Source organism: Acomys russatus, chromosome 19, assembly GCF_903995435.1.
Source record: "Acomys russatus chromosome 19, mAcoRus1.1, whole genome shotgun sequence".
Classification (NCBI taxonomy): domain Eukaryota; kingdom Metazoa; phylum Chordata; class Mammalia; order Rodentia; family Muridae; genus Acomys; species Acomys russatus.
Window position 1 is genome coordinate 5,727,770 of NC_067155.1, and position 20,205 is coordinate 5,747,974.

A 20,205-nucleotide genomic window follows, 5' to 3' on the forward strand; every position below is an offset into this window, starting at 1 on the left:
TGTTTAATAAAATAAATATACATAGTCTTGGTTGTCTCACTGTTGGAGACCTGACTGGCCTTGAACTTGCAGAGATCCACTTGCCTCTACCTCCTGAGTGCTGGGATCAAAGGCGACCAGTGGCCATAGCGCTGGGTGTCAGGCTAGGCCTGGCTACCCAATAACAGATCTCAGTGGAAACTGGGGGATTCTGCCTTTCCGTGGCATCTCCCAGGCGCACTAACCCGGGTACCTACATTTACTGTGCGTGCCTAGTCTCTCTAGTTCCCTGGGAGAATTCCAACTCAGCTGGGAGTTTTCTAGCCTGGAGCCAGGGAAACTGTGTGCCCTAGAGCTCAGCAAGAGGAATTTAAGGAGTTTTAAGGGAGTCGGCTCTCAAAGCGTCATTCTCACCTTGTATTAAGGGTTGAACCCAGGACCTCCCACACGTTAGTCATATAGTCCACCTACCCCACCATCATCACGTTCTTCCTTCTAGAAATCCCTCTATGACCCTGGAGGCCTACCGGGATGTTGGAGATAACAGACCTGCTCTACCAGGTCAGACTCATCCCGTTTTTTTAGAGGGACTCAGGACTTAAAAAAAAAAAAGAAAGAAAGAAAGAAAGAAAGAAAAAAGGTTTAAATTAATAATTCCATTACTCGGGAGACAGAGGCATGAGGATCTCTTATGAGCTCAAGGCCAGCCTGGTTTACATAGCAAGTTCCAGGCCAGTGAGGGTTTCATAGCAAAAGCTTGTCTCGAAATAGATTTTAAAAATATATATTTATTTATTTTTCAGCGGGTGGGGCAACACACATACCACAGAGCACTTGTGGAGGTCAGAGGACAACTTGTGGGAGTCAGTTCTGTCTGACTCCCAACTCACACTCTCTCTCTCTCTCCTGCCCCCCTCTTTTCTTTCGTTTTTTTTTTTTTTTTTTTTTTTTTCGAGACTGGATTTCTCTGTGTAATAGCCCAACTCACACTTTCCAAGGGACCATCAGTCGAGCTCTCCCGCCCCCTCCTAGAACCCAGGATTCCCCTCCATTCTCTAGCTAGGGTGTCCCGCTAGGAGAGGAGCGGCGGCCGGGGGTGGGGGGGGGGGGGGGGGCGGTCTTGGCACCACCTCCTGGTGCCTGCCACATTAACGTGGCTGAGGCGACTTGAAGCCCTTATAAGGAGCGTAGACGCCGGGCCAGGCTGGGCTTCCCGCCCCCTACAACCACCGCCCAGGGATCTCCCTCCCCAAACTGCTAGGCTGGGGCTAGGCTAGGTTAACGTCACTCACGCTCCTCTCAGAGGCCGGAGGGCGGGCCCTTTTGTCCACATTTGCTCCCACCCCCGCCCACGCAGCAAGCCCTAGGAGAGGAAGGAGAAGGGGGTGGTGCTTCCTCAAGGCAACCTCTGCGCCCTCGGCCCCAGGCTCGCGGCCAAGTATGCGTCTCCACGGGGAAACATGTCCCAGCTGTAGCGTCTAGGGCTCCAGGGGTCAAGGGTGCTGCGAGGGAGGACTGAGTTCCACCCTGACTGCCTTTCTCCTCCTCCAGGGCTTCTGATCAGCCTTTTCCAGGTGTGCGATCCTAGCTGTTGGCAGCTGGAACTTTCTCCTTGCAGTCCTTCAAGGCAGCAGGTGAGTGTTGTTAAGTGGCGCCCCAGTTTCCTAGCTCCTCTTGAGAATCGCGGGACTACGGTCTGGATTTAACAGACTAAAGGACTTGCGGGTTTAGGGGGCGGGGTTGGCGGGGGCGGGGGCGGTGTCCAACTTTAAGGGAAATGTGCTGGGAATCCGGACGGGGGAGTCCAAGGGAGGAGGATTTAAGAGTCGTGGTGTGCGAAGAGCAGAGTGCCTGGAAACCGAACTGAGCCTATGACAGAAGAGCTTGCGGATTCCTGGGTGTAACTACGGGAGTTTGGCTAGGAACACTGAGCTGGATCCACGGGAGGAGAGGGCTAAGGCCTGGGTCCCTGGGTGTGAAGGAGGAGGGGAATGGTGCCTGGATTCCAATATCCTAGAGAGAAGAGGGACCTGGTAGGGTTCCAGAGGATAGAATCAGAGGCATCTATGTGCCTTTAGAAGTTATATCCAGGAGCTGGCTCCCGTGTACTTTGGGAGCTGTTCTGGAACAGTGTGAGCTTCCAGAGGTTAAAGCCTGCCCTTCTGTCTTTCCATGGGCTCGACCTTAGCCTGGCTTTTCTTGGGGGAGAAATTCTGAATAAATTACGTTCATCTCACAGCATGGGATTACAGAGTGGTGGGCACCTTTAATCCTAGCCTTCGGAGGCAGAGGCAAGCGGATTTCTATGAGTTCGAGGCCATCCTGGTCTACGAAGTGAGTCCAGGACAGTGAAGACTACACAGAGAAACCCTGTCTCAAAAAACCAAAAGAAAGAAAGAAAGAAAAGGAAAAGAAAGAAAGAAAGCCCACCCCAGCATGGTTGAAGATTCATTCCTAGAGTGCACTGCAGTGTATCTGGGCTGAAGAGCCTTCCTGTCTTTCTCTGAATTCCTCCCTGCTCATATATTCCCTCCGAGGAGGCCTTCCACTTTGAGAGGGGGGCCTCATACATTGCCTTGTAACTTTCTGAGTGTGTTCTGAGGTTTTCTTTTTTTTTTTTTTTTTTTTTGTTTTTTTTTTTGTTTTTGGTTTTTTGAGACAGGGTTTCTTTCTGTGTAGCCTTGCCTGTCCTAGACTCGCTTTGTAGACCATGCTGGCCTCGAACTCACAGCGATCCACCTGCCTCTGCCTCCCGAGTGCTGGGATTAAAGGCGTGCGCCACTACGCACCATTGGTGTTCCTTTCTAATGTGTTAATTATCTCGTGTGTGTGTGTGTGTGTGTCGGCTTTACCCACTGAGCCGTCTAGCTGGCCCAAGTCTCCATGGCTTTGAGTTATTTGAGCCTCCCCCTTCCCTCCAGCGGTTGATGTTTCAGTCCCGAGGAAATAACTACAGAACAGTACAGACAGTAGCGATAATGAGATGGATCTGGGAGCCACCTCCCTATATATCTAGGGGCATCAGCCAGTTAGGATCCTGAGGAAGGCTCCGGCATCTGGGCCTAGTCCTCAGTCTCCAGGACAAGGAGATAGAAGCTGTGGTTTGTCGGTGGAAAAAAAGATGATAAGTCCTACTCCTGTGTGTGGGGGCCACATGGGACACTAGAAGGCCGGGAGGCCTGTCTGATGTTCAACCCTGCAGGGCTGACCTTGAAAACTAGAAATTTCAGTGGGTGGAGCTGAGCCACTGAACAGTGGGAACAGGTGTGTGTGTGTGTGTGTTTGTAAAAGAGTTGAATTTTCCTGAACTTGAGGTACCTGTTAGCTGGGTCAGTGATAGGCTCGGCCACGGGAAAGAGGAAACTGAGCTGTCTTTAATTTTCCAGGCCCGGAGGGGGGTATTGGGGGGGGGGAATGGGTGAGGCTTGAAGGGAGAGAAGAAAGAAAGCGTGATGGTCCAGGTCTGAGATCGCTGGGAGAGGAGTGGTTAGAAGGATGGAGGAGGTCCCGTGCTGTGGCTAGGGGTGGGAGCTGGAATGGAGGTTGGGATATTGGTTGTGTATAGGGGCTGCTAGTGTCTCCTTTGCTCTTACATAAAAGAAATCTATTTACGGGGCCTAAAGTGTGAGGAAGTTGGCGTCTTGGCTATGGAGAAGTTAGAAATGACTGACTTGCAGGGTGAAGGGGGAACTTTGTGCCTATGGGGTAAAGCCCTAGGTCACACATAGGAGGAAGTGACATACATACAGGCAGGATTTTAGGCCATAATCTCTCCCTTGCTAGGGTGGTTTTTGTTGTTGTTGTCGGTTCTTTGTTTTGTTTTGTTTTTTGTTGTTGTTTTGTTTTTTAAGACAGGGTTTCTCTGCGTAGCCTTGGCTGTCTTTTGTTTTGTTTTGTTTTTTTAAAATATATTTTATTAATTTATTCTTATTACATCTCAATGGTTATCCCATCCCTTGTATCCTCCCATTCCTCCCTCCCTCCCATTTTCCCCTTACTCCCCTCCCCTATGACTGTGACTGAGGGCGACCTCCTCCCCCTGTATATGCTCATAGGGTATTTTTTTTTTTTAAAAGGCAGAATCTCATTCTGTTGCCCAAACTGGTCTATGTAATTCAGGCTGGCCTCTCATCTCACAGTAATCCTCCTACCTCCAACCTCCCAGATGCTAAGATCACAGGTGTGCACATCTGCACCTAGTTTCTGCAGTGCAGGCATCAGATCCAGGCCTTCCTCAACTGAGCCACATCCCCAAGACCACAGTCGCGCAGGTGCATGTTTGGGGTGGGTCTCACGTGCACAGGAGGAGGTCCAAGTTAGCTTGTAGGTATTGGTTCCCTCCTTCTACCAGGTGGGTCCCAAGGATCCAAGTCAGCTTTTCCAGCACAGCAACAAAGGGTTTTTTTTTTTTTTATCCACTGAGGTGTGCACTGGCCAACCATCCTCCAGTGGGTAGGTTGCTGAGTCCCCAGGGGGAAAAAAAGCAAGAAGTATCACCTTGGGTATCTTGAGTTCTCCCCTGGGTAGGGCTCAGATGAGGCCTAGAATCTAGGTGACCAACTCATCTTTATAGTTTATAGATGAGTTCTGTACTTTGAGACATAGCTTTTTCAGAATTCCAAGAATTAATTTGTTCCAAGACTGAGGGGGCTGGGTGCCTGCATTCCTCATATGATGCCTTATCCAAATGATGTTGGGTTTTGTTTTGTTTGTTTTTCCTTCAGCTATGCCGGTGTCAGTAACCCGTACAACCATCACAACCACAACGACTTCATCTTCCACCACGGTGGGGTCCCCTCGGGCACTGACCCAGCCCCTGGGCCTCCTCCGCCTCCTGCAGCTAACATGCACCTGTGTGGCTTTCTCGCTGGTGGCCAGTGTGGGTGCTTGGACAGGGCCCATGGGTAACTGGTCCATGTTCACCTGGTGTTTCTGTTTTGCTGTGACCCTGGTCATCCTGATTGTGGAATTAGGTGGACTTCAGACCCACTTTCCCCTGTCATGGCGGAATTTCCCCATCACCTATGCCTGCTACGCGGCCCTCTTCTGCCTGTCGTCTTCCATCATCTACCCCACCACCTACGTGCAGTTCATGTCTCACGGACGTACGCGGGACCACGCCATCGCCGCCACCACCTTCTCCTGCATCGCCTGTTTGGCTTATGCCACAGAAGTGGCCTGGACTCGTGCAAGGCCCGGTGAGATCACTGGCTACATGGCTACCGTGCCGGGGCTGCTCAAGGTTTTTGAGACCTTCGTAGCTTGTATCATCTTTGCCTTCATCAGCGAGCCGTCCCTGTACCAGCACAAGCCGGCCCTGGAGTGGTGTGTGGCAGTCTACGCCATCTGCTTCATACTGGCGGCGGTGACCATCCTGCTCAACCTGGGGGACTGCACCAACATGTTGCCCATCCCTTTCCCCACCTTCCTGTCAGGGCTGGCCTTACTGTCTGTCCTCTTCTATGCCACTGCCATTGTCCTCTGGCCCCTCTACCAATTTGATCAGAGGTACAATGGGCAGCCCCGGCGGTCCATGGATTCAAGCTGTGCTTACACACACCCCCACTCGGTGTGCTTCTGGGACCGCCGGCTGGCGGTGGCCATTCTGACAGGCGTCAACCTGCTGGCCTATGTGTCTGATCTGGTGTACTCCACCCGGCTGGTGTTTGTCAAGGTCTAAGGTTACCAAGGGGCTCCCTCAACATCTGTCCCTGCAGCCTCTTCACCTGATTACCTGAGTTTTTTGGTACCGGGTCCTCTTTCCCCCTCCCTGTGTCCCTTCCATTTCCTCTTCCCTGTTGCATATGTATAGGTCTCTCTGTCCTCTTTTTGTGTCTCTTTCATCCAGCCCCCCCCAGACAGGGTTTCTCTGTGTAGCCTTGGCTGTCCTAGACTCACATTGTAGACTAGGCTGGCCTCGAACTCACAGTGACCCGCCTGCCTCTGCCTCCCGAGTGCACCACCCTGCCCGGCTTCATCTCTTTCTTACCTTTCCTCTTCCAGTATATCTATGCCCATACCTTGTTTTGCCCTTGAGTTTTGGCTCCACAGCCTTCTTTTACCTCTTTTATTTACCTTTCTCTTACTGTTTTCCTGTCAGTTTTGCAACCTGCCTGTTTTCCTGGGAGCCCTCAGAATTCTTGTTTTCTCTCCCTCACCCTTCAAAGGTGCTGGCCCCACACATCCCACACTCCTTTGCAATTACCCACACTCCTTTGCAGTCCTCACCCCATGGGCCTCTAGGGGCCATATTGCCAAAGCATGCCTGCCTGCCTGCCTTAGCTGTGCCTTAGTCAGTATGTATGTGTACGTGTTAAAGGGGTTGGGGAGCAGGCCATGTAGTGCACCTTTCAAGTTCAAAACAAACAAATCCTGGAGGTGAGTGATTTCCAGTGGCCAGGAGTCATTATGCAGTCTCTGCCTCTACCTGTCACTCAGCTTTGCCTCAAATTGGCTCTAGAACTTTTTTACCAGGCTTACCAAAGCCCACTGCCCTAAAGGCAAAGCAAAGGACGGATACCTTTTCCTGAGCTATTCTCTGTGCTATACAAACAGAAACTCACCAAAACCACCCACGTGATCTTAGAGACAACTCTTAAGTATTTCTGAGGGATAGTAATGGTGGGCCTCCTATCTCAGTGTTAAAAATAACATGGCCTGCCTTAGCAGGGATGAGAAGAAAATTGCCCTCTGCCGGCTTTAATGGCTCTACTATCCTCTCTCTCTCTCTCTCTCTCTCTCTTTTTTTTTTTTCTGAACACGAAGACAAAAACAACTAAGAAGTTCTGGGGTTTTTGTCTTGTTTTATTTTGTTTTTTTATTTTTTAAATAGCTTTTGAGGTGGTCTTCCGTAGGCCAAGCTGGTCTCAAATTTAACTGTGTAGTGTGGCTGAGGCTGCCCATGAACACTTGGTTTTCCCATCTCTGCCTTCCAGGTGCTGAGATTTCAGGTGTGCTGCTACACCCCAGTTATATAGCCCCATCTAAGTAAGGGAAATTTCTTAAATACCTTTTCTTTGCGGGGGGGGGGGGGGGGTGTTCAGGGTTATCAGGATTGGAATGGCTTGTGTGTGCTAGTTGCTTCTTGCTGCTTTCTGCTTCTCTGGGACTCACATGCATTACTTGGTATATATATATATATAAATGTATAAATATATATTTTATTTTTTTTAATTTTCTGGAGCTTTCGGTTCCTATAGCTCCTGCTGTCAGTCATCCCTTCCCACTCCCAACATCCCTAAAGTTCTTTAAAAAAAAAAAAAAACAAAAAAACTCAATATAAAGAGAACAGGAAGACTCATGCTTTCTTAATCTCCGGGTGGGTGGGTGGGTGGGGATGGCGGAGTGGAGAGAGAGGGAGGGCTCCAAGACAGATGAGATTTGGATTTTTCAGTTTGATGTCAGAATGAGGTTGGGACTAAGACAACCTGGCTTCCTCAGAAAACAGTAGCAAAGTCTGGATATCTCCCCCAACCCCCCTTACATTTTTGTTGTTGTTGATTTTTCAAGACAAGGTTTCTCTGTGTAGCCTTAGCTGTCCTGGACTCACTCTGTAGACCAGGCTGGCTTCGAACTCAGAGATCAGCCTGCTTTTGCCTCCAGAGTGCTGGGATTAAAGGGTGTGTCACCACGCTTTTCCCCCCTGCTTTTGAGACAGTCTCACATACCTGAGGTTGACCTCAAACTCACTCTGTAGCCAAGGAGAACTTTAACAAGAAGACCTACCTCTTCCAATGCCACCACACCCAGTTTCTGCTGGGCTTGGGATGGAACCCAGAGCTTGGCACATGCTAGGCAACGACTTCACCAACTGAGTGAAGGTTCAGGGAGAGGATAAAAGCATGTGCTTTGGCTTCATGGGAGGCAGGGTTTGTTTGCACCCAGTGCCCATCAAACAAGCATCTCAGATGGATGCAACATCCCTATGGTGGGGGCGGGAGTAGGGACAACAAAGGATCCCTGGGGCTTGCTGACTTCCTGCTTCAGGTGAGTAGGCAGAGTGAGGGACAGTGACAGGCGATACCTTTTGTGGCCTCCATGCCTATACTCACATAGACACTTTTTATAATTAAAAAAAAAGGGGGGGGGAGGTTGGCTAGGAGAGATATGAAAGTACCAAGAGCTGCCACCATGGCTTGCCAAGCAGGTCACAGGGAGAGAGAGTACTTAGCATGAACAGGGCTCTGGCAGGCCTGTCCCTAGCAACACACAAGAGATTGAGGTGGAAAAATACCCCTTTGGCAATCCAGAAATACAATTTCCTGGGGCTGAAGAGGTGATTTTGCAGTTAAAAATGCTTGAGTTCAGTCCATGGGATCCACATCAGCAGCTCACAACTCCAGTGTCAGAGATAGCTCAGAGGTTAAAACTACTAACACCCTCCGTCCTCCAAGACCACACATAGACACATAATGGACACACAAATTTCAGGGTCACAGATCCCCCCCTTTTTTTTTGCACCTGTACCCACACAAAGGCAACTTGGAAAACATTGCAAAGTTGGAAGTGAGAAAAAACAACCGTCCCCGCCCCCCCCCAAAAGCCTAATCCTGAAAGGCCAGAAGTGGGGGCACGCCTTTAGGCAAAGGCAAGCAGATCTGCATGAGTTCAAGGCCAGCCTGGTCTACAAAGCGAGTCCAGGACAGCTAAGGCTACACAGAAACCCTGTCTTGAAAAAGCAAAAATAGCCGGGCGGTGGTGGCGCACGCCTTTAATTCCAGTACTCGGGAGGCAGAGGCAGGCGGATCGATGTGAGTTCAAGGCCAGCCTGGTCTACAAAGTGAGCCCAGGACAGCAAAGGCTACACAGAGTAACCCTGTCTCAAAACAAACAAACAAACAACAACAACAACAACAAAAAAAAAACACGAAAGAAAAGAAAGGAAAAAATAAGAATAACAAAGGAAGGACGTGATTTGCTCTTGGTATGGTGGAGGAGGTTTATTGTAGATAAAGGGGGGGGGCGGGGCAAAGCCAGAGTCAGTGACATCTGGGAGAGTCCGGAGTGAATGTGACTCTAAGGTAGGGCATGTGAGGGGAGTTGGGAAGGGAGAGGGGAGACCCAGGAGACTAAGAGGCCAGGAGGGTAAAAGGTAGGGGAAAAAAAAAAAAAAAAAAAGGAGTGGGAAACCAGAATGGCTGGGTTATACAGGGAAGAGCAAGTGGAGGAAGGGCAGCCAGCCCCTGGACTGAGGAAGTTTAGGGTAGCGGGTGGGGTGTGCCAGCCATACTCTGTAACAGGTTCTCTTGGATATGCTAAATAGGCAACTCAGCCACTTGTCCCACGTTTGCGACCTAACAGGAAGTATGTGGGAGAAAGGCCAGCGAGGATCCGCACTCACGGGGGTGAGAAAAATATTTCTTTAGTGTCTACCAAGACCTATCTACATCAATCCCTATTCTCAGGAGGGCATCACACCGACTCCTTCCCCTACCGAGTTCAAGAATAGCTTTCCGGAAGACGCCAGAAAACAGCCACAGGGTTGGGGGTATGGATCCGTTGACAGAGTGCTTGTCTGGCACACACAAGGCCCCGGGTTCAGCCCCCAGCACCTCAACACCCCTCCCCCCACCTTCACCCCCAGCTGGGGTCATGCATGCCCGGGAACCCAGCTCCTGGGGGAGGTAACAGTAGGTCATCCTCGATTACCTGGCTTGTTTGGAGTCAGCCAGAAACACATAAGACCCTTTCATTTATATTTTTCGGACTGATTCTCACTGGGTAGTAGTGGCTGGTGTGGGACTTGCTTTGCAGACCAGGCTGGCACCAAGCTCACAAGTGATCCTCCTGCGTCTGTCTGGGATTAAAGGTGCGCACGCCCCTGTTTAAAAACAAAACAACAAAACAAAACAAAAAACAGCTGTAGCATCCAGTGACCTGCTGTATTAACTCGGAAAAGTCGCAGAGGAAGAAGCTGTACTCCTCGTGTTCTCCCTCCCGTTTCCTCAGGGAACCACAGAAAGCTTGCGGGGTGGGCAAGGAACTCAGAGTTCAGAGAACGGTGCTTGGAGACTGACTCTAATTCCTCTACCTCCCCTGCATCTTCTGAAAGCCCAACCCCAAGATGGACAAAGCAAAATCGCACAGAAGCGGTGCCGCTAGCGTGTCCACCTTGACCGGCAGGGCACGCCGGGAGGAGTAGTTCTCTCTTGAGCCCCAAGAATAGCCTAACATGAGGGCCTCAACTCTAAGTCCCAGAGTGCATTGAGCTCGACAAGCCTTCAGGCGGGCTGGGGTTCCCCAAAACGGCTTCCTGCCAGAATGTATTAATTGGAGCGCCTGAATTGGGAGAAAGGCACTGCGCTGGGCGTGACCTGGGGGGGGGGGGGGGGCGGGAGGAACTCAGGGGAGGAAACCTGGGCGTGTGCACAGGAAATCCCAGGGAGAGACAGAGTCGGAGGACGCCCCCAGGTGGAGAGTCACAGGGAAACACGAGAGACCCCCGAGACAGAGTCACGGGGAGATTCAGAATCAAGAAAGACTAGGATATAGAGTCACAGGAAGATACGGAGGGGGAGGGCCCTCAGCGATGGAGAATTACAGGGAGACTCCGATATGGGAGAGGCCACCCCAGAGATGGAAAACGGTGGGGAGAGTCACGGTGGGGAAACCACCCTTAGACAGGAGCCGAGGAGAAGCAGAGAAGAGGGACACACAGAGAGGGAGCGGTCACAGAGAGGCACCGAGGAGGGTCGAGATTCCCCGGAGACAGTCAGAGGGAGACACAGAGAAGGGAGAAACGCCCAGAAACAGTCACAGAGATAAGAGACTCCCAGGGAGACAAGGAAGGAGAAGAGACCACTTAGAGAGAATCACAATGAATGGGGAGGGATCCTCCCGAGACAAGAGACGGTCACAGGGCCAAAAGCAAAAACCCGAGTGGGTCAGAAAGAAATCGACAGAAGGAAAGAGGTACAGGGAAGGAGGGACAGGCAACTATTCAGAGAGAGCATCCCCTAGCGACAGAAAGGGGAGAAATACAGAAGCAGAGAGCGGCGGACGTCGGGAAACGTTGAATTTAAGTGGCAGAGGTGAATCGTGCAACACAGATTAGCGAAGAAGGGGAAAGGAAAGGAAAGGAAAACATTTCCAGGGCGCCGTGTGGGGCGTGAGGAGAGATGTGAGCAAGAAAAGGAGAGAGGTAGAGAGGGGGGAATTGGAGCGAGAAAACAGGAGCGGAGAAAGAGAGGCAGGAAAGAGAAGGCATCAGAAGAGAGACACACCCAGAGGGAGGCGAAGCAAGCCCAGAGGCTATGAGAACGATAACGAGCTGGAGGCATGACCAAGAGCGAGACGCTAGCCTCTATATCCATCAGGAAGTCCTCACACTGAACACAAAGTTTCTTGACTAGAAGAGTAATATGACCAGAGACACACAGATCTTCGCCAGATTCAAGAGCCTGTCAAGACCCACCCAAGGAACTAAGTGGGGGAGGAAGACGGGTGTCGGGGCTAGAATGACAGACTGGAATGTATTTGGGAGAAAGGGGGTGGACAAGGCTCAGAGGACGTCCCCTCCCTGCATACAGCCTGCGGAATGGGTGTGCGCACGTGGAGAGGAGGGAGGGGCATCTGTTCGGGGTGGGGGGGCACCTTTAAGATGAAACCACGCCCCTTGGTCGTCATGGCAACGCCTCCCCCCCCCCGATACCCCTCACCCCCGACTTCTACATTTCAGCAGGTGCGGGGAGCCCGAGCTCCGGCCGCAGCCGCCGCCGCCGCTGCCAGTGCCTGCGGCTCCTCGGTCCCTCTGCCTTCTGTTCTGATCCCACCAGCTTGCTCCGCCTTGGTGCAGCCGGTGCCGGGGTGCTGCTTTCTTTCCTGCGCTGCGCACCGTTAGGTGCCTCGCCCCTGTCCTTCCCGTCTCCGAGTCTGCGGAATCCTCCTTTCCGCCGCCCAGTCCACCTGTTTCCTCAGAAAAGGAGCCAGATCGTGATCCCTGCTGCGTTCCTGGGGCCATGGCGGGTCTGGGCCCCGGCGGAGGCGACTCAGAGGGGGGACCCCGACCCCTGTTTTGCAGAAAAGGGGCGCTGAGGCAGAAGGTGGTCCACGAGGTGAAGAGCCACAAGTTCACTGCTCGTTTCTTCAAGCAGCCAACCTTCTGCAGCCACTGTACCGACTTTATCTGGTGAGGGAAGCGGGCTGGCGGAGAGGGCTGAGGGAAGAGGGCACTTGGGGGAGCAGTCATATCACACTGCCCCCCTCCCAAACGATTGAGCAGAGAGGTGCTGCAGCTCCCACTCCTGTACTTAAGGTTTAGGATGGGTCGCGGATGTTGCGGAGAGCCTAGGAGTCTGGTTTCCGGGGTCTGAGGGAAGAGGGCCCGGGAGCTGGATTCCAGGGTCCAAGAGAAAAGGACCTGGAATTAGAATTTCTGGCATCTAGGAGAAGGAAACTGGAATTTAGATACCTGGGTGAGGATGGGAAGCCGTACACCTATATCTTGCAAAGGTGGGAGGTTCCGGGTACCCCTTTTTGCACTGACCTTAAGTTCTTGACTCTTCTAGGGGCATTGGAAAGCAGGGCCTGCAATGTCAAGGTAAGAGCTGGGAGCTGGACTCCTAGGACCCCCCCCCCAACACACACACACACACACACACACACACACGCAAGGGTGGAGGCTGGGGCCTCACAGCTGAGGCGGCTAACACACGTGTTCTGTGGTCCCCAGAGAGGCGCGGGGGAGCCCTGGGCGGGGGGGTGTGGCAGAGACACAGCCTGTGGTGGGGAGGAAACTCTGATGGCAGGGCCACCGCGGAGGTGGTGCTGGGGGCCCCTCCCTCGGCCGGCTCCAGGTGGGGACAGATATTTGGAGAATCTGTTTCCATGGGAACAGGGAGATTTGGAAAGGGGGAACTGAAGGGGGTAGGGGCTCAGAGATGCAAAGTCAGAGCCCCCCCCCACTGCTGTTGCTATGACAACACCATCCATCCTAAAGCAGGGGCAAGCCGGGTGGGGTCACTAATGGGCGGGTGGGGGCAGGGCGAGGGGGGCGAGTCCTAAAACACCAGCTGCCACTTGGCTGAGAACGGAGTGACTCAAGATGGGGGGCGGGCCAGAGCAGCACCCCCAGACTCACTTCTGATCAAGTTGCTGCTCTCTGCTATGTCTAAGGATATTTCTGTTGTTTCTTTTCAAAACCTGTCTCCCTCTCTATTTTCTACTGGCTCCCCCCTCTAACTCTCTCTCCTCTCTCTCTCTCTCTCTCTCTCTCTCTCTCTCTCTCTCTCTCTCTCTCTCTCTCTCTCTCCTCTCTCTCTCTCCTCGTGTGTGTGTGTGTGTGTGTGTGTGTGTGTGTGTGTGTGTATACGTACATTGGGGACTTTGTTAGTTTGTGTTTCTCTGTCTCTTTTCGTCTTTCTGCAAGTCTATCTCTTGGGATTCTCTTGTCTCTGTGTCTCTGTGTGTCTCCATATGGCTCTTGGTCTGGGTCTCCTTTGATTTTCTCTCTACTGGACTCTTTCTGGTTTTCTCTGGACTGGAACATTTGGCTCTGATATTGCATCTATTTGGGGGCGGGGGCTGTCTCTCTCTTGTCTCTCCCTGCCTGTGTGTCTCTTGCATTCTCATCTTCAGTCTGCAGCTTTGTGGTTCACCGCCGATGCCACGAATTTGTGACCTTCGAGTGTCCAGGCGCTGGAAAGGGCCCCCAGACGGATGTGAGTGCCCAGACACCTGGTTCTTCCTCCTCAGGCCACATCCCCGCCCTCACCCCCTCGGCGTCCGTCCCAATTTCTCTTGCTATTTTTAAGGCTGGGAGGGGAGGGGGGCTGGAGAGATAGGGAGAGCTAGTCTGGCCCAGATTCCTTGCCCTTGGCCTGAAAAGGGGGACTAAGAAGGGGCCTAGGAGAGGCTGGGGACACAGGTGAGGGACAGAGAGGAAGCAGGGGTTGAAGGAAGCAAAAGTCAGCATTGAGGAGGGATGAGACTGCCATCCTGGGAAGAAGAAATTGAAAAGAATTGTAATATGGGAGACAGACAGACAGACACAGACACACACACACACACACACACACACACACACACACACACACAGAGAGAGAGAGAGAGAGAGAGAGAGAGAGAGAGAGAGAGAGAGAGAGAGAGCGCTATCAGTGCCAGTACTGAAATTGTGGAGTAGGTAGAGAGAATCTCAGAAGCTGGACTGAGATGCAGGAAAAGAGAAATTCGAAGCTGGGTGTCATGGTACAAGCCAAGTATCCTAGCATGTAAGAGTCTGGTGGCAGAAGGATCTGGAATTGAAGGCCAGTTTTGTCTACATAGCAAGTTCCAGGCACGCCTGAGCTACATAAGATCTATCTTGTGTGTGGTATGGTGTGTGTGTGTGTGTGTGTGTGTGTGTGTGTGTGTGTGAAATAGGAAGGGGCAGAGATAGAAGATGGAGACTCAGAGAGACCCCACAGGGCACAGACACCAGGCAGTTGCACACATGAATGAATGCACTCAGCTCCAGAACCATTTCACCCTGTCCCTCCCTCCCTCTGCACAGCAGGGCCTGACAAGCACAGCCAATTCCCCGGACACCGGTTCCTTTTCCTTCCTTCTCTTTTTCATCAGGCCTCTGACTCTTCCCTTGTAGAATAAGTCTGTAAATTAGCAGTGGCCAGGTTAGAACTGCCCACGGTAATGGAGATGTTTCCTTTCTATGGTTGCCATCGGCACCATGCAGCTGGCACGAAACAGAGATGTTCTGAGGAACAGAAATCTAAACTCCATTTTGCTCAAGATTGATTTAAATTTCAACAGCTACACTGTTGAACTGCGTAGCATAAATCTAGACATTTCCAATCTTATGTTGGCAGTACAATGGAGATTTTTTTTTTTTTCCATCCCAGAGTTTGATACAAGGAAAGCGATGGTTATATGAATCATAGATGGGGACATAGCAATCGAGAGAGTGAGGCAGGAGGATCGTGAGTTTGAGGCCAAACAGACTGGGTTAAATATCAAAGACACTGTCTCAAAGAAAAGGCAAGAGGAAAGATTCACAGAGGCTCATGAGGCACCTGCTAGCTTCTGTGGTGAAGAAAACAGAATTTGCATAGAGGATGTGGCCACATAGAGCACGTATTTTGAGTACCACTGTGTACCAGCACCAGGATGCATGCGTTTATTGCCTGCCCCTGCACCTGCTTGCCTCCTCCAACACTATCTGTGTTTTATAAGGTCCTGATTACATACATACTCATCAACTATTTCACACCCAGTGTAGGCTTGAATCCGTATAATTGCTCATTAAGATTAAATTAGTTGCTTTTCTTTCTTCTTCTTCTGTTCCCCTCTGAGCAGAGATTCTTGAACTAGAACACATGACATGAAATGCCAGTCCCTCTGTAAAACGAGGAATTATCTCTTGGGGGGTTTTTGTTTTCTTTATTTCTCTTTCTTAAAGCAATTTAAATAGATTTAAAGTCTTCTCTGTTCCTTGGGAGAGATCAAAAGTCTCTTCTTTTTTTCTTTTTCTTTTCTTTTCTTTTTTTCTTTTTTTTTCTTGAGACAGGGTCTCTCTGTGTAGCCTTGGCCATCCTGGACTCACTTTGTAGACCAGGCTGGCCTCGTACTCACAGCGATCCGCCTGCCTCTGCCTCCCGACTGCTGGGATTAAAGGCGTGCGCCACCACGCCCGGCCCTTTGCTACTCTAAACACCAATTAGTGTGCTCTTCCTTGGGGAGAACCACTTCTCCGACTCCCAGCATTCCTCAGTTGTCTTCCTGTAAGGTTGCAGTTTCCTGGGCTTCCCCCCACCTTACCACCCACTCCCCCTACCCTCATCCTGACCCCTGTCCAGTTCTTCATGTGCACTGCTGTTCTTTTTTTTTTTTTTTTTTTTTTGAGACACGTTCTCTCTGTGTAGCCTTGGCTGTTCTGGACTCACTTTGTAGACCAGGCTGGCTTCGAACTCACAGCAATCTGCCAGCCTCTGCCTCCTGAGTGCTGGGATTAAAGGCATGTCCCATCACCCCCAGCCCCATGTTTTTCTTTGTTGATTGTTTAGTCAGTGTCTCTCTATGCAGTCCAGGCGGATCCCGCCGCCTGCCCCCACCCCCCCATTCTACATATGAATGCAGCCCTCCCAAATGCTGGGATAACAGGTGTGTGTCATCATAGCTGGCTTAATTAACTACAGTACATTTTTAAGTTCTCGGGATATAAAATGAAGTGAGAATCCTGCCTACATAGGGGTCATTTCCAAGTTTCAGTAGAGTCAAATGCTCGGGATGGTATATCTGAAACAGAATAAGGAAAATATTGGGTTATCCAGATGGCTCAGCTGGTAAAGGCATCTGCTGCCAAGGCTGGCAACCTGAGTTTCATCCCTGGGATCCTCTGACCTCCACATGTATGCCTACACACACACACACACACACACACAGCTGGAGAGGTGGCTCTTGCAAGTTCGGTTTCAAGCATCCACCTGGTGGCTCACAACCATCCAGTTGTTGTGCCTTCTTCTGACCTCTGTGGAGGCAAGACACATACATGGTACACACACACACACACACACACACACACAGAGGCAAAACACTCATTCACATAAAATAATCTGGAAAACATTAAAAATAGAAGTCTCACTAAAATAAATAAAAGAGAAAAGTAAATCTGAGGGGGGGGGGCTGCAGTTCAGGTGGCAGAAGACTGTGTAAACTGGCCATGGTGGACACCTGGAAACTCTGGGGCATAGGAGGTAGGAGGATCGGGACTTCAAGCCAGCCTATAAAAAGGAAGAAAAGAAAAATGTAGCTGGGCGTGGTGGTGCACACCTTTAACCCCAGCACTCGGGAGACAGAGTGAGTCCAGGGCAGCCAAGGCTACACAGAGAAACTCTGTCTCAAAGACAAACAAACAAACAAACAAACAAATACCCCCCCCCCAAAAAAAACAATTTAAAAAGCGGGAGAGGAAGGAAGGGAGGAGGAAATAATTGTCTAAGAACCAGGTATTACCCTGTAGGGTGGAGTGTGGGTGTGGAAGGTATTCGCTGTTGTCCTAAATTCCTGCGAAATCGGACCCTGGACATTTAGTGTTCCTTCAAGACATAGAATGTCGATGTCCATTTGACAGAGAAGGTTGCTGAGGCTCAAAACTTGGAAATGAATTTGCTCAAAAAAAAAAAAAAAAAAAAAATCACACATCTGGGAAGTGACCTGCGTCTTCTTTAGCGCTTCAGAGGCAGCAATAAACCCGCTCCTCATAACCCCAGCACCAGTAACGGCTGTCAGACTAGCAGCAGTGGGCATGTCCTACATACTAAATTCTGCTCTGAGTCTCCTAGTAATCTGGCCAGGGCCTCTGGTGTCTGCTGGAACTAGCTTTCGTTTTACAAGGGGAGCTTGCAGGGAGGCAGCGAGCGGAGGACTTGGGGCTGAAGGTGGCCCAGAGGTCCTCAGGGAGGAGGTGTGGTAGGGAGGATCCTGGGAGCTCTCATCTTCTTCGCACTCTGACCAAATGCCACTTCTGGTTTTTTTGTTGTATTTTTTTTTGTTTTGTTTTGTTTTTAAATTAATTTATTCTTTATTCTACCTGCATGTAACTCCTGCAGGCCAGAAGAGGGTACCAGATCTCATTATGGATGGTTGTGAGCCATCATGTGGTTGCTGGGATTTGAACTCAGGACCTTTGGAAGAACAGCCAGTGCTCTTAACCTCTGAGCCATCTCTCCAGTGCCCCCAAATGCCACTTTGTTAACAAGACCTGCCTGACCTTTTTGAGCCCCCAACTTCAGGCTTCTCTTCTCTCTTTCGTCCTCTCTCTTCCTTCACTTTTTCTCCCTCTCGTTCCTCTTTTTTGCCCCTCTCACTTTTCCCCTTTTCTTTCCTTCCTCCTGCTCCTCCTTTTTCCCTTCTCCTGCTCTTTCCTCTTCCTCTTCCTCATTTCCTCTCCAACCTCCATCTCTTTCTCTCCATCCTACTCAGCTCACTTTCCTCCTCTTCCCCTCCTTTTTCTTCCTCTTCTCCCTCTTCCTCCTCATCCTCCTTCTCCTCCCCCTCCCCTGTCTCCTCTTCCCCCCAATTCTCCCTTCTTTTTGAAGTACTGATGTTAAACCCAGAGCCTCATGTACACCAGACAAAGGCTTTATCACTGGGCAGCACTCCTTAGCCCCTTTAAAATTTTTGGACAGGGTATCACTAAGTTACCCAAGCTGACTTTGAGCTCTTTGTCTAGCTCAGACTAGCCTTGAATTTCCGATCCATTCATCTCAGCTTCAAGAACAGCTGGGATGGCAGGCTTGCGCCAACCATGTTTCTGGTGGTCCCTACCCGTGCTTCACGTCCCTCCAGAACAGCTGTGGCTATTTGTCCTTCCGTATTATTTATTTTTCACTTGCCATGTTTGTGTTTACTATTTTATCTCCGCCCATTAGGAAGGAAAAAAAATGTCAGGTGACAAGTGTTTTTGTTTTTGTTTTGTTTTGAAATATGGTCATAAAGTTGCCCTGCAGCCAACGGATGGTGATCTTGAACTCCTGAGCCTCCTGCATGCACTACCGCACTCACTTTACGGAGTGTTGGGGATCAGAAGATTGCACAAATGCTAGGCAGGCATTCTGTAGAGGTACATCTTTACTCCCCTCCATGTGACAGATTTCTAATTGCATTTATTCTGTGCAGGCCCCGGCACACAGCAGGATCTCAGTAAATTTATGTAGACAGAAAGGAGTGAGATAGAGCAGAAGGCTGACAGAGAGCCAGGCCAAAGAAAGGGCTTATTTCTAGCTGGGGACATTTCTCTGTAGGCATGGCGGTCCATGATTGTAGGCATGGACCACAATGCCGACAATCTCAGTTGGAGGGAGGAGGATTAGGGGCTAAAGGCCATTCCCCACTACCTATTGAGTTTGAGGTCAGCCTAAAATAAATCCCAAGGCTGGAGAGAAGGCTCATAAATTTACAACACTTGCTGCTCTTCCAGAGGTCCTGAGTTCAGTTTCCAATACCCTTGTTCACACTTTCTGTAACTTCAGTTATAGGGGAGCTGATGCCCTCTTGTGGCGTCCACCTGTATCTGCATTCATATGCAGGCACCTTTACATAAAAAAAAAATCATTTTATTTTATTTTGGGTTTTCGAGACAGGGTTTCTCTGTGTAGCCTTGGCTGTTTTGGACTTACTTTGTAGACCAGGCTAGCCTCGGACTCACAGCGATCCGCCTGTCTCTGCCTCCCGAGTGCTGGGATTAAAGGCGTGCGCCACCATGCCAGGCAATAAATCATTTTAAAAGTCACCTCTTTCAGGGTTTTAGGACCCTCCCTCAGCCCCTATGTCACTAAACGAGTTCTCTTTGCCTCCAGGACCCTCGCAATAAGCACAAGTTCCGCCTGCACAGCTACAGCAGTCCTACCTTCTGCGACCACTGTGGTTCCCTCCTCTACGGGCTGGTGCACCAGGGCATGAAATGCTCCTGTGAGTGTGCCCCCCGCAGGGTATCTGCTGCCCCAGCCCAGATCGGGAGCTAGAGGGCGCTCTCCTTCAGCAAACAGTGCAAAGTCTGAGTTTGAGGCAGGGCGGGTCGGGGTGGGGGCGGTTGGTGAGGGGCCTGGGCCCGAAATGCTATCCCCAGTTTTGCTGCTGTAGGTTGTGAAATGAACGTGCACCGACGCTGTGTGCGCAGCGTGCCCTCCCTTTGCGGCGTGGATCACACGGAGCGCCGTGGACGTCTACAACTGGAAATCCGGGCCCCCACGTCAGATGAGATCCATATCACTGGTAAGGCCATGGCTCCCCGCTAGCAGTGCCCCAACCTGGAGCAGGGCTGGACTGAACTCCCCTAGGGTGTTCTATACCAGGAACCAGGATGCGCATCCCCTGCAGACTACCCCCTACACCCCATCTTCACTCTGGTGGCTGGGCTCCATCTATCCACTCTCTTTTTAGGAGAAGATCTGCTCTCAGCTTTAGTCTTCCAGATATGATTTCATATAACTCAGGCTGCCCTCAAACTAGATATGTGGCAAAGGTTGGTCTTGAACTTGTGGCGTAGGGATTCATCATGCTTATTAAGCACTCTACCACTGAGCTATATCCTCACCCCCGACTCCAGATTTCCAATTAGTGGCCATTTAGAGGGTGTGATGACAGACAAGATCTGACTTACGGAGAAGAGTCAGACTCCAGATTCCTAGTCCTAGTGGCAGAAAAGATACTGAGTCTGATTTCTGGCCACATGCTCCAAGCTATGGGTCTTACGCCCTGGATATAGATTGTAGAACGATCAGTCTCAGAGAAAGG

The 20,205-nt window shown here is 50.8% G+C and overlaps 2 protein-coding genes across 2 annotated transcripts in view; both read left to right on the forward strand.

Moving 5' to 3' along the window:
• Positions 1–4,703: 4,703 nt before the first annotated feature.
• On the forward strand, positions 4,704–5,717 carry Myadm (myeloid associated differentiation marker). Its single transcript, XM_051162223.1, has one exon. It carries the CDS (start codon positions 4,706–4,708, stop codon positions 5,657–5,659), a length of 954 nt encoding a protein of 317 aa, XP_051018180.1. The 5' UTR covers positions 4,704–4,705; the 3' UTR covers positions 5,660–5,717.
• Positions 5,718–11,689: 5,972 nt separating this feature from the next.
• The window catches only part of Prkcg (protein kinase C gamma), a 28,950-nt gene continuing 20,434 nt past the window's right edge, over positions 11,690–20,205 (forward strand). The window contains exons 1-5 of the mRNA XM_051162229.1: positions 11,690–12,106; positions 12,486–12,517; positions 13,555–13,637; positions 19,269–19,380; positions 19,552–19,683. Of these exons, the coding sequence (XP_051018186.1) occupies positions 11,937–12,106; positions 12,486–12,517; positions 13,555–13,637; positions 19,269–19,380; positions 19,552–19,683 (529 nt within the window). The 5' untranslated portion in view covers positions 11,690–11,936. The remainder of the gene's footprint in view (positions 12,107–12,485; positions 12,518–13,554; positions 13,638–19,268; positions 19,381–19,551; positions 19,684–20,205) is intronic.